General features: G+C 45.1%; 1 protein-coding gene across 2 annotated transcripts in view; it reads right to left on the reverse strand.

Annotated features, from left to right (window-relative positions):
* Positions 1–14814, reverse strand: part of TPH2 (tryptophan hydroxylase 2) — a 73880-nt gene that overhangs the window by 30763 nt on the left and 28303 nt on the right. For both annotated transcript variants that reach the window (XM_039501052.1, XM_039501141.1), the window contains exon 8: positions 4115–4241. In XM_039501052.1, coding sequence (XP_039356986.1) covers positions 4115–4241 — 127 coding nt within the window. The remainder of the gene's footprint in view (positions 1–4114; positions 4242–14814) is intronic.

Below are 14814 nucleotides of genomic sequence, written 5' to 3' on the forward strand. Positions count from 1 at the left end.
TGTTCTTGGAAGAAAGATCTCTATAAGAAACAACTTCACTTATTCATTGTGTTGTACATTTTTGCTGTGCTCATCCCTGGCAATACATGTTAAGAGTAGCTTGCCTTCATTGATCAGTGGAGTTTTTTGAAGGCTACAGCAGTCCCATGGGCCTTTGGGAATTTTAGTTCATGTAATTAATTGTTTCATAATGAAAGACTGCTGCCCAGATTTTAACCCTCTCTTACAACTCAGAGTGAATGAGGATCCTCCGAAATTGAGGTAATGTACCAGCTCTGCCTATAGGCAGACATACTGCCAGCAGACACTATGCAAGCCTACTGAAAGAGCAGTTACAAGGCAACCCAGTCCTTATCTGCAACAGTCCCATTTTTTTGTTCTGGTTATCTCCTTAGCTCATACAGTGGGCAATTGTCCTGAATTAGGTGTTTGCTCTTCAGTCTGGAAAAAAGAACTAGGATGAAGCCAACAAATTCAAATAATGTAGATCTTCAATGAGGAAAAGCAAATGGACTAACCCAATGGACCACTTAGTCTATCCTTACTAAGAGATTTCTGAATGATCATTTTTAATATGCATACATGCAGTATTTTGTATATACACATGTATATAACACACATATATAGACAAATAATATAGTCTGCTTTAAAACAGCAAGCTTGAAATTAATTCACGAAACCTCATCATATTAAATTCCTCCAGTTTCAGAAGCAATTCACTGCAGAAGTTTTCTGTACACAGACCAGCAAAAATAGGATAAATTGCTTGGTTTCCACTATGCTCTACTATCAAAATAAATATTGCAGAGGAAGAGGGAAAGGTGACACAGATTTTCACCCTCTGGAGACTTCAAGGTTTAAATGCAACTTCAAGTATGAGACAACAGGAAAGAGTTTAATGGTGTCACTTAGTCTCTAATGGCCATGCCCTTAACTAGACAGATTTGTTGACAAATCTAGGGAAAAGGGGCGGCAATATCTGTATGCAGTATGCCTGCTTTGGAGTACTAACAGTTAACACTTTCCATCCAAAATATTGTGTGTGTGTGTGTGTGTGTGTGTGTGTGTGTGTGTGTGTGTGTGTGTGTGTGTGTGTGTGTGTGTGTGTATATATACAGACACACACACACACACACACTCTATATCTATATCTATATATAAATAAAAGTAAAATTAGGTCAGCAAATTAGAAACATGAAGCCATAGTGCTCCAAGCAGTAAAATAGTCTGTTTTAGTGGTTTGTATTTTTACGTTGCTTTATGTGTTAGCAACTTGCTTTCTACACTGCTTCTCTCTTTGTGGAAAATTTATTAGTTTCCTCCCTTCCCAGAACTTCTTAAAAGAGAGAATCTACTCTGAAAAATTACTGTAAAAATGACCTTGTGGGCCTCTTTCGATATTTATTTTCTCTCAAGGATTCATAACACAAATATGCTCAGCTTACAAATAAAGAGGCTTTTTCTAGCAGCCAAAGCTTCAAATACCAGCTGAGAGTGGGATGACCAGACAGCAAATGTGAAAAATCGGGACGAGGGCGGGGGGGTAATAGGAGCCTATATAAGAAAAAAAAATCAAAAATCAGGATTGTCCCTATAATATCAGGACATCTGGTCACCCTAGCTGAGTGTTAAGCTAAGTTCTTGCCTTCTCATGCAGCACCACCACTAATAGAGGTTCAACAGAGAAACCATTTTCACTGACACCTATATAATATCAGTCTTTAAAATATGCTCTCAATAACACCAGTGCAGTGTCACTGCCTTTAATGGGCATGCACGGGTGAGTAACTAACTGGAACTTAGTGAACAATTCTGTTGATGTACAAGGAATAGAATCCCACTCACATTCTCTCAGCTGTGTTAGCACTGCAGGACGAATGGGAGTAAAAATAAATAAATAAATAAAGAATCAATAAACTTATTTTTGCCTGTAATACACACAGAATGATCTGCTGAGTAAGAAGGTGCCATTTTTATACAGTTGCTTTTCAGAACAGAACCTCACTTTAAGTTCATGGAAACACCTATTAGAAAATCACCTGTAGTAAACTTCCCCATTTCTGGTCTGAATTCCTGAGTTTTTTCCTCTCTTCCCAAGCCATTCTCCTTCTCCATGATGTCTCACCTGGTAATCTCATTATCTTTTGAAAAAGGTCATGATAAGGGCTTACTTGCTTCATTCAGCATGTTACTCCAGGCACATTAGTATGCATGCTCTAGGTCAGTTTATCTTCTTTCAGTATTTACTTTGAAACTGCCTAGCTGGAATCTGATTCTGTTTTCTGTCTTAGATCTTGGGCTGATATTTTGCAGCTCACTTTGTTTTCATATGTTTAACCGAGGATGGAAATGAGACAGAATGTTGCTGTAAAAGTCAATCAATAGCAACTTGGATGTGATTTAATGGATAGAATTAAAGCTGTTCCCTTTGCCTCCCCATGCTCACTGCTGAGAAGTGGTAGAAGGCCCTATTCTTTCCACCTACCCTCATGTAGACTCCCACATCCTGATCCTACACGTTATTAATGTGTGTGTGAAAGATTTTTCCCTGTATGGGAGATGACAAGGCAAATTTTAGGAGCTGCAGAAAGAGTGTGGTAATGGTCTTCTTGTTGTCATGTCCTCCTACTGTTTCCCACCACACCCGTTCAGATGCGACTACTCGATCATGGCACTATGGCAGGTCACTGGAAGAGCATTCATGCTCAAGCAGCTGGTATCAGAAGAAATGGTTCATATTTTGAGGTTCTCTGCCACAGTATTAGGTACTGGGGCCAGAGATGTAGCCCCACTTGATGATCAAGTCTCTAGACTGACCAACTCTAGTGTGGAGTTGATTAAGGCAACACCATATAATCCAGGAGTGATCTGCATTGGGTGATATGCGCTCAACTGGTGGAAGATAGAGCACATCATCTGCAGGTTCATTCTTTATTGCCATAACTGAGCCCTTGGTGACAATCATAGGGGTTTAATGATGGCAAGAAAACTTTCTTGTGACTTCAGTCGACTCAATACTGGTGTTATATCATACTACCACTTTCCCATTTCTTATTACTGTGATGCTACAAAACAAAGGAAGACGTCAATGATGAGAACTTGCATCCAAGCCTGGACACCAAGAGTCCTCCTTGAGACTAGAGCTATCTGTTCTCTCCATAAACGTTGAAGGACTGACAGCTTCTAAAGAGGCAATGATTGCTAAATGGTATTGGTGATTCACTAGGCACTCTTCTCTTTCACGTGTCATCTTTCACAAGAGGATTAAAGTCAAGGTTCTGATCTTTTGTGGCCATTAAAATCTCATTACATATCTCACAGGAATGAGGGTGTTATTTCCAGTTGCCTGGCTAAATTCTAACTTGGGCATTTACCTTCTGCCTATTTAAAGTTCTCTTGTAGGTTCAACTGCATATGGAATTTTTAGATACTGAAAATATTCATGTTTGTTGAGTTATCTGAAGAATATGGTTTACAAAATTATTTATAGTAAGGTATTTGTTTTACAAGGATAAAAATGAAGGGTACAATAAATTAAAACCAAACTATAAAATGGATCAAAGCATCTTGTTATTAGAGTGCCCTAGGGGGGAGTATCAGCAAAATACATTCATTCTAAATTCATTAGTCCATCATATACTATATTATATTGCACACCTTCAAAACAGATCAGAAAGAGGGAGACAGACAGTGGTACCACTAAGGGCAACATCAGCTCCCCTATATACACACACATGGCTCCCATTTAGGAGAAGTTGGAGCTGCACGCACATACAAAGACGACATTTTCCCTAAAAATGTCTTAGTTGCTTTGTTTCCAGAACCTGGAACAGGAATAATCAATGTTAACTAAACCTTGAGCTTAGGTGGTATAATGCAGAAATATCAGAGTGTTACAAAGCATCCAGTGACCATATGCTTGTTCACACTCCTATTAAAAGACAATGGAAAAATATCAATGACTTCAATAGGAGCCATATAAGGCCTTGTAATTGTAATAGCACAGTCGTCATCTGAAAACTGAAGAATACATTTTAGAAGCCATTAGACAACTCTTCACTTTAGTAACCAAAGAGAAACATGAGTCAGGGAAAAGATGCAGCGATTGACTCACAGTAGCTAGTTTCTGAACTTCTTCATCAGATGCTCCCAGTGAGGCCAGTCCTATTTCTTGTGAAAACTGAGCAAACTTGGGATCAGCAAGTAGAGGCACATGCCCCAGGAGTTCATGGCACGTATCTCTGACAGGAATTAGAAGGAGAAGAGAATGTTACACGTATAGAAATAGCATTAGCTAATATATTATCACTGAGAGCAGTTTGATACAAGCCTTTCTATACACGTTACTGCCCGTCAAACCTATATGTACCATTAATATTCTTACAATTAAATATTTCTATTGCAGTACCAACACACTCAAATGTATACAACTCTATATAGATGAAGGCATTTGCTTTTACAAATAAATAGATTAAGTTATTCGTTATATTACCATTGCACCTCGGAGCCCCCGTCATGGACCAGGTCCCCATTGTGCTAGGCGCTGTACAAACATAGAGAAAAGATGTCCCCCACCCCAGAGAGCTTACAATCTAAGTGTGGATTATCTCCACTTGCCCCTTAACCTCACCAATCACTACCAAGTTGTCAGTAAGCATCTGAGCACCGTGTAACTCGGCCAAGAGGGCAGCAAAGACCTAACTGCCCAAAAGAAGAGAAAATCAAGCCCACCCACTGATACAATTTTCCACCAATTCTGCCCAAGTGGAGTGAACCCGGCACTACAAAAAAAAAAAGTCTCAACTCTCTTGGATTCAGCTCTTGAGCTTTGTGTTTTGTTATTTGGGGTTGAAAAATATGGTTGTGAAATTGTCCGGTTTCTGTTTGGATCCTCTTGCTGTGCACAAGTGATTGAACACACACACACACAGAGATGCCATATTGAAATTTAGACCATAAAACATAATGGGCCAGATTCATGGCCTGCTTTGTGCCACTAGTGGTATAAACCTATCTTAACTGGCCATTTGAGGATCTTCCCCTACCCGCCATCCCTAGGGAATCTTCAGGCGGTACAGAACTGCCATCACAGCTCCTATAGCACATCCTGTCTCCGCAGCAGCACAGGAGGTCCCTGCACCTAGATGATCCTCAGCTGCTGAAATAGCTTCAGGCTGCTCTGTTTTGTGATGGGAAGTGTATTGGCACTGGGTTGACTCCAGGATTAGGGGCTTAAATTCACTTTTGCACCCTCCTTCAGTTTTGCACTAAACACAGCTTAGCCAAAGTAGAAAATCTAGCCTGCTTCAAAAAGGCTTGATGTCTGCTCAGCCATGGATCTTTTGCAGTCCACAACTGGAGGTACAATGTTAGTCACCACAAAACCCAATAACATATCCACAAATAAAGAGAGTATGTACAGCATCTAAAAAAGCTCTTATACTGAACATTCTCAGATCTGTGTATCTGTTTCCAAAAAATAATGGACCTGGTAGTAAAGTTCAACTTAAAATCTAATCGGACATTTCCTTTCCTTTTGTCTCTTTAAAGAGGTTTCTTTTTTTTATTGTAGTTGTAAACAAATGTTTTAAAGGCAGTGAGAGAACATCAGGTTTTCGCTTTTGATCCGAAATCAACCCATTTGTCTTTTATAAGGTATGTTTTGTGCTAAATGACACAGAATCTGACATTTCAGATAAATCACAAAAAGAAAAAACTCCTCTCTATTTAATTTAAAGGCTCCTATTCGTAAGCACTATTCTTCACTAAGATATATGTGCTGTCTGTCCCAAGGTAGAAAGTAGTTCCTGTTTTCACACAAAATAATGTTAACATTTTTGTTACTCTCTCCCCTTCACCACAAGAGTTCATTGATTCAGTTGCATTTTCTGGCCTGTTATCCCAGATGTCCTCAGTCACAACAGCATAACTCAGTATTGGCTGGACAAGCTGTATTCACACTGTCCCACTCACTATTGCTCCTAGTGAGTCAAGCCTAGGTCACTAGTTATGTAATGCTATGCACGTACATGACTGGCTAATTATATGATACAAAAGAATAAGAATTTCACTTTCCTTATGTCTATTTTATTTGTATACACTTTCCTATGACAACATGGAAATATGCCCTGGATATTACGAATATAGTTGCAGCCTTAATACCCAACATTCATAGCCAGGTCTGAGCATTCACTGCTTGGAAAACCAGACTGGTGATGTCTCCTGGCCAACTGAACAATGTTCCAGATTCTCCTCCAGCACTGAGTATTGCCTTGAAATGTTACTTTCTTCTAAGCACTATAGAAGAAATTAGCAAACTGGGGAGCTGAACATGAACACAACAACTCCAACACCCTGATTGTGAACTGAGCTGCTTTCTAGATTACTACCATGTCAGGGGATCTCTATGCAGGGAACCAGGATACACTCAATTCACAATGACAGCCCACCATTTCTGCTCTACAAATACAAAACACATATGCAAAAACAACAAGGAGTCCGGTGGCACCTTAAAGACTAACAGATTTATTTGGGCATAAGCTTTCGTGGGTAAAAAACCCACTTCTTCAGATGCATGGAGTGAAAGTTACAGATGCAGGCATTATATAATGACACATGAAGAAAAGGCAGTTACCTCACAAGTGGAGAACCCGTATTGACAGGGCCAATTCAATCAGGGTGGATGTAGCCCACTCCCAATAATAGATGAGGAGGCGTCAATTCCAGGAGAGGCAAAGCTGCTTTCGTAATGAGCCAGCCACTCCCAGTCCCTATTGAAGCCCAAATTAATGGTGTTAAATTTGCAAATGAATTTTAGTTCTGCTATTTCTCTTTGAAGTTTGTTTCTGAAGTTTTTTTGTTGTTCAAAATAGTGACTTTTAAATCTGTTATAGAATGTCCATGGAGATTGAAGTGTTCACCTACTGGCTTTTGTCTATTACCATTCCTGATGTCCAATTTGTGTCCATTTATTCTTTTACATAAGGACTGTCTGGTTTGGCCAATGTACATAGCAGAGGGGCATTGCTGGCACATGGTGGCATATATCACATTAGTAGACGTGCAGGTGAATGAGCCTTTGATGGTGTGACTGATGTGGTTGGGTCCTCTGATGGTGTCGCTAGTGTAGATATGGGGACAGAGTAGGCAACGAGGTTTGCTACGGGGATCGGTTCCTGGGTTGGTGTTTCTGTGGTGTGGTGCGTAGTTGCTGGTGAATATTTGCTTCAGGTTGGGAGGTTGTCTGTAAGTTAGAACTGGCCTGCCTCACAAGGTCTGTGAGAGCAAGGGATTGTTTTCTAGGATAGGTTGTAGATCATTGATAATGTGCTGGAGAGGTTTTAGCTGGGGGCTGTACGTGATGGCCAGTGGTGTTCTGTTATTTTCCTTGTTGGGCCTGTCCTGTAATAGGTGATTTCTGGGTACCCGTCTCACGCTGTCAATCTGTTTCCTCACTTCCCCATGTGGGCATTGTAATTTTAAGAATGCTTGATAAAGATCTTGTAGGTGTTTGTCTCTGTCTGAGGGATTGGAGCAAATCTGGTTGTATCTTAGGGCTTGGCTGTAGACAATGGATCGTGTGATGTGTCCTGGATGGAAGCTGGAGGCATGTAGGTAAGTATAGCGGTCAGTAGGTTTCTGGTATAGGGTGGTGTTTATGTGACTATCACTTCTTTGCACTGTAGTGTCCAGGAAGTGGGTCTCTGGTGGGGACTGGGCCAGGCTGCGGTTGATGGTGAGGTGGAAATTGTTGAAATCCAGGAGGCTACAACAGTGGTACCCTCAACTCACTTAACAATATTGTTAATCTATCCAACCACACACTTAGCCCGTCGGAAGAGTCTGTCCTATCTTGGGGACTCTCTTTCTTCTCCACCATCCCCATGAACATGATACAGTTCTGCAGTGATCTGGAAGCCTACTTTCGTCGTCTCCTACTCAAGGAATATTTTCAACACATCACTGAACAGTGCACTGACCCACAGGAGCCTTCCTACCAACACTACAAGAAGAAGAACTCTTTGTAGGCTCCTCCTGATGGTCAAAATGACAGACTGGACCTCTACATAGAGTGCTTCTGCAGATACGCACAGGCTGAAATTGTGAACAAACAGCATCACTTGCCCCATAACCTCAGTCTTTAAGGTGCCACCAGACTCCTTGTCGTTTTTGTGGATACAGACTAACATGGCTACCCTTGGATACAAAACACATATGATATAGTTGGCCAAAAGCAGTAGGAGACATTGGAAGAGTCGTTACCCTAATGTAAATATGAGGTAAAATAGCAACACACCATGAAGAGAATTCTAGGTCTGAGATGCACAGTTACTCATTCTTCCCCAAAGGCAGAACATTTGCTGCTTTAGCAATCCTAATCTCCCTCTGTTTCCTACGATATCTCAGGTCGGCATGATTAAAGCACCAAAGTCTGACCACCTCATTTCCCAGATGACAGCTGCAGCATGAACAAGCGAACAATGAGGGATGGAAGGTAATGGAATACACAGAAGTAACCATCAGCAGGGCCGGCTCCAGCGTTTTTGCCATCCCAAGCGGCAAGAAAATAAAAAATCCGCGATCGGCAGTAGCTCTACCACCGCCGCTTCATTCTTCGGCAGTAGGTCCTTCCCTCCGAGAGGGACTGAGGGGCCTGCCGCCAAATTGCTGCCGGAGAGCCAGATGTGCCTCCCCTTTCCGTTGGCCACCCCAAGCACTGGCTTGCTGCGCTGGTGCCTGGAGCCAGCCCTGACCATCAGGATTGAGGACCTTACTATTTCTAGAGTCAGAAACAGACTATCAGATCCAGTGGGAGGCCATGAGCACAGCCAGAGGCACTAATGCACAGACCCAACAGGAATCTCTGAAACTCAATGTCCAGGAGAGAGCACTCCAGAAGGAAGACAATATTCCACAGTACCTCTTATTGAAAAGAAGGACTTCAGTGATAAGCTCCCTAGAAAGCAACCCAGCACCCCTTTTCCCCCCTCAATTAGTGCAACCTGCCTGCAAAGGATGCACCGATGCAAACCAGTAGAGGTGATACAACCATTTGCTGAAGCATCATGTCCCAAAGTAAGTGCTGAACTACTAATTCTGTCCAGATGCCAAACTGTCATGCCTTAAAGGTGGCTCCAACTCATCATAATCTTTCAGAGGTGCTAGTGAAGCAGGGCCCAAAAGCAATGCCAACTCATTCTGAAGCTGTGATGTACAAATCCTTGGCATGGGAGCTGTAGCCATGCTGAGGCATCAAAATATAGGGTGACCAGACATCCCATTTTCAATGGGACAGGCCTGTATTTAAGCCTTTGTGCAGGTGTGCCAACTTTTTCTTAAAAACAGGCAAATTTTCCCATATTTTCTGTCCCCATGCCCATCAGTACTTGTGGGTCCTGCTGCTGGCTGGATGCCTGCTCTCCAGCCACTCGCTCACCAGCGGTGACAATGGGGGTGGATGTGCAAGGCTGGTGGCGGGGCAAAGCTGCAGAGCACAGGGCCAGCCGCTCCCCCTGCTGGTCCTTTAGCACAACCCCTGCTGCATGCCGGCTCTCTGGTAGTAGGACCCCGTCCCCCATCCCGTTTCCAGCTGACACTGGCTGTGAGCTGCAAGCTGTGGTAGTTGGGGAGTGGTGGCAGGTGCCAGGCGGTGGCCAGTTACATGTTGGCTCTGCTCACGTGCTCCCCACTCTCGTTGTCCTCTCCCTGCTTTGCCCCTTCACACACACACACACACACAGCCCCATAGCTCCTCCATAACCCCCCCCAGTGGGGCACATCCCACTCCCAGCACTGTGCAGTGAACCAGCCCCTGGTCGGAGTGCTCAGCTCACTAGCAGCCTGACCAGCAGGCTCCTTCCTTCCCCCACTGCCTCTGGCTGGGCTGGCACCCTGGGAAACCCCAAGACCCTCTGGCCCGGGGCGCTGGCCAGGAGGAGCCGAGCCCTGCATGTGCCAAAACCCTGCACAGCACTGGCATGGGGAAGCCTCTTCGCCCCTCAGCTAAGCTCTGGAGTCGGGGGGGGGGGGGGGTGGGAGGGAAAATGATTTCCAGCCTGTTCACACCACAAACCTGCAAGCACCATAGCAGCCCCCAGGGCAGGGGCTTAGCACCCTCTCCACCTACCCGCACACACCTAGGCCCTGCCCCCTGGGAGTGCGGGGCTGCTCTGTCCCCTAGGCACCCTCCTCTGCTGAGCCACCTTTCTCTCCGAGTTCTCTGAAGTCTGTGCAGTCAGGTTCCCTGGGCCTTGGTGCACAATGCGCCCTTAGGGCTTAACCGCCTCCTGCCCGTGCTGTAGCCAGGGGACAGGAGGTGGGGGTGGGGGTTATGTCGGTGGCCAGCAGCAGCCTGGAGGTGTTAGCTGCCTTTCGACACTGTGCAGGCAGGAAGGGACAAGCTGCTTCCAGCTACATGGGAGGGGGGGGAAGAGATGAGCTCTGCAAAGACACAGGTCAGGTCATCCCTTCCCCCCCTCCTCCTCCCCTGCTGCTGGAAGCAGCTCCGGTCCCTTCCCTCCTGCACAGTGCTGATAGGCTGCTGCTGGCCACATTCTGGTGTGAAGCCTGGCAAAAATCTGGTGAAGGGGGCATGTGACCCTGCATGCCCCCACCCCCCATGTGCAGTGGTGGATTAACAGATTTGCCACCCCTAGGCCCTCAAAAAATTGCTGGCAAGCCTGGGAGAGACGGGGGAGAAGGAGAGTTGCAGCATGCTCAGGAGATGGCAGCAGTGGAGCGGAGGTGAGCTGGGGTGGGAAGCAGTTCCCGGGTTACTCCCCACACCCGTGGGCCCCAGCTCACCTCTGTTCCGCCCCCTGCGAGTGCCCCTACTCACTTCTCCCTCCCAGCACTTTTGCGCGGCAAGCCTGGGAGGGAGGTGGAAGGAGGGAAGCACGGCACACCTGGGGGAGGAGGTGGGCCGGGGATTTGGGGAAGGGGTGGAGTTGGGGAGGGGGCATGAGCAAATTTGCCGCCCTAGGCCTTCTTGGCCTAGGAGATAATACGCCGCTGCCCACGTGTCGCCTCGGGAAGACATGGCACCAGGTGAGGTGGGTCCATCCCGGGGGCCCAGCCAGGCATGGAGGATGGAGAGCGCCAGGCAAGGAGGCTTGGGTTGGTTGGTCACCAGAGTGTGGGGGGGGGTGTCTTAAATATAAGGTGAATAAAAAGAATCCAACTACGCAGTATTTCTTTTTTTAACGGGGGCTCAGTCAACTTGATGTTAATTTGAATATTTGTATGATTGGTTGCCGTTGAACTCACTTGAATACGAGTAATTTTACCAGGTGTCCCGTATTCAGCTTAGGGAAAGATAGTCACTCTATCAAAATGCCAAGCCAAAAATAGTTAAACTAAACTGCAGCAGAGCCGCTTCAGCACCCGGAGCTCTCTAAAGCCCCAAAATACTAACTCTTAATAGAGATGTTGGGGTTATTCTGAAGTGCTGATGTGTCCCAACATAGGCACTGAAGTGCCAAGACTCCGTAGATGCACGATGGCCATTTTGAGCATACAGAACTGTGCTGAGCTCCACTCCATGGTGGTGATAGGCTGAGGCTATTATGGAAGAAGAACTTAATGTGCTGAGGGCCAGGGCATCAACAGTAGTGCTAGGATCCCAATGCAATGTGAGACTCTGAGTTACTGCCACATCAAGGACCTACTAAGGCCTTTTTTGACCAAAGATAACTATGCACAGAGGCCTTGTGTGCTGATGGTCTGAGGCATTAATTTGGTTCTAAGACTTCAGAATAATGATGACTCACCTAGGGCCTCTCAAAGCTACTGAGGAATGGACACCACCAGTGTTACCAGGGGCCTGACCATCACAAAAGCTCTGATGCCTCAAGTCACCAAAGTATCAAAGGCCTACTGAGACCTCGTCTGATGAGTCAAGGGCTGCTCCATTTCAATGATGCATTGAGACACTGACGAACTGATTCATGAGGGTTCTGAAGGTTGATCAGAAATCCTAATACATCAAGGGCCATGCCAAGATCCTTACTGAAGGTCTGTGGGCTGCACCAAAGACCCCAGGCCTGTGATGAGCAGAAGCCATAGTGATACTGTTGTGCCAAGGGGTCACTGATGTCAGGAAGCAGCACAAGTCTAGCCCTATCCCCAACATACGAGTCTAGCCCTGCCAGCCAGTGCAGAACCTTGACCCCTTTCTAGCCCTCTCCACCCACGCTGGAGAAGCTAATACTGCTGTCTATACTACCAGAGAATACAAGGACTACCTCTGCACATGGACTAGCCATGCATGTGGGAACAGGTCTGACGAGAGGCTGTTTGCACCCTTTACATCCTTGCACACCCACAAAAAGGGTAGACATAATCTAGCCCAGAGGTTGGCAACCTCTGGCATGCAGCTCGCCAGGGTAAGCACCCTGGCGGGCCGGGCCAGTTTGTTTACCTACCACGTCAGCAGGTTCGGCCGATCGCAGCTCCCACTGGCTGCGGTTCGCCGTCGCAGGCCAATGGGGGCGGTGGGAAGTGGTGAGAGCCAAGGGATGGGCTGGTCACGGCTTCCTGCCACCCTCATTGGCCTGGGATGGCGAACGGCAGCCAGTGGGACCCGCGATCAGCCAAACCTGCCGACATGGTAGGTAAACAAACTGGCCCGGCCCGCCAGGGTGCTTACCCTGGTGAGCCGCATGCCAGAGGTTGCCAACCCCTGATCTAGCCCTATCCAATTTGCTACATTAGCAAGAGGAGGAGGAAGGTTCCCATCCTCCCTACCCCACTTTTGGCTTATATATTTCTCTGTCTGAGGTTTGTTTGTTTGGTTTTTTTACACATGTGATATTACAGAGAGTTGCCTTTAAAAAAAAAAAAAACAGTACCCTGCTGTCAGAATCACGTACTGATGTTTGGAATTGTCATAACAGTCTCAAATTTCCCAGCAAGTCTAGTCCTTTATAGATAAGTCTAAACAATATAACTCTTTTCTTAACTACCAGACTCAATTCTTTTGTTTTGTGCTATTTGAAAAATAATTAAGTGGCTTTAATTTATTCATACACATTGAGAGGAAATGATTTCAGTAATACAGTTTTCACTGTGAACGATTTTTGTAGGAGCAAATTGGCCAGCAGAGGAAATCCATATAGTTCTATGAAGGTAGTAGAAATATCATAAAACCAGGAAAGAAAAGGTTTTAAAATACAGATAGTGATGATAAAAATCAAAGAAAGTAAATCCCCTAATATGCATCTGGGTCTACAGTGCGGGTGGGAAGCCTGATTCAAAGCCCATTAAAATCAATGGGAGTCATTTCATCAGGTTGACCGTATTCAAATGCAACATGCAGCCTTAGACACCTGCAACAAACCACAATATGTTTCCATACATCAAAGAAGAGAGAGCAGGGCACTGCAATTACTGTACTGCAAAAGGGTGAATATTAAGGGTGAAATCCTCTCCCCACTGGAGTCAATATGAGCTTTGTAATTTAATGGAGCCAGAACTCAGTTTTTGAGTGTATCTGCTGTATGCAAAATCTTATGAAAATCAGACAAAGTTAACGAGGCATTTACCATTTTTTGCTATTCATTTTTCTGAAATTTTTTATTTTAGAGCAAAGATCTGCACAAAAAGAATAAAGTTCATTTTTATAATTAGCTTCTTATCAGTTTTTCAAATGCTAGTACTGTACCTGTATAATTTATATAGTTCTAATGCTTGGAGCCATCAAGGCAATAAGGATTTCCCATTAAATTCAGAAACAAAAGTAATAATTTTAATTTCACTAGAATTACTAGAGTGACTCTTAAACTGCCCATTCATGGTGTCCTATTATAAGAATTCCTGCTATTATTAGGGTTGCCAACTTTGTAATATTTAAAAACTGGACACTCGAGCAGGAGTGCCAAAACCTCCTCTTCCCCCTGAGGGCCCACCCCACCCTCCCTCTTCCCGCCCAGGTCTCACCCACTGCCCCTTTCCCTGAGACCCTGCTCCTGCCCTACTCCCTGAGGACCTGCCCCTCGTTCGCTCCTCTTTCCCCCCCTTCCTCCATCACTCACTGCTTTTCCCCTCTCCCCTCCTCCCTCCACGGGTCGGGGGGACTAGCCTGTTGTCCGATGCAGATAGGGTGCTGCCCCATCTGAGACAGGGCTGGCACGAGTGATGACCTGGCGCCTCCCCACCTCCCATGCTGGCAGTAACCGGACTTTGGGTGTCCGGTCAGTTGATTGACTGGACACAATCAGGTCCCCTTTTCGACCAGACTTTCTATCCGGCCATCCTAGTTATGACATATTACGACCTAATTCCTAAGACTTGCTGCACAGTTCGGAGCCTGTATCAAACTAAGCATTGATACCATAAATATAGTAGCCAAAAGGGACAGCTCATGTGAGCAAAGTTACACACATGCTTAAATGTTTGCTGGCTCAGGGTCTTTGCACTTACTGGGATAAATCCCCTTGAATTGGATAAGAATATACTCCAATTGTTTTTATTTCATAAATATCATCACTCCTCTGCTGAGTGTTAACAGATTTTGGGGCTTGGCAGGTTGTCTTCCCGTTGGAAAGATCAGTGTAGCAGAGTCTTGTATTTTCTTAGAGCAGTTTGTTTATTTATGCTATGGGTTCGTCTACAACTACCCTGCAGTTCGGACTATGGGGGGCGTGAATAGCAGTGTGTACCAAACTGCTGCACTGTAACTCTCCTGGTGTGCATGCTGAAGGTGCAAACTAAAAGGTTCCTAGTTCTCATTAACGTAGTCTTCTTCACACAGGATTACATTAATGCAGAGTAGGAACCTTTTAGTTCACACGCACAGTAGGTATATGGGGGAGTTAC

This window comes from Mauremys reevesii, linkage group 1, assembly GCF_016161935.1.
Source record: "Mauremys reevesii isolate NIE-2019 linkage group 1, ASM1616193v1, whole genome shotgun sequence".
NCBI classification, from domain to species: domain Eukaryota; kingdom Metazoa; phylum Chordata; order Testudines; family Geoemydidae; genus Mauremys; species Mauremys reevesii.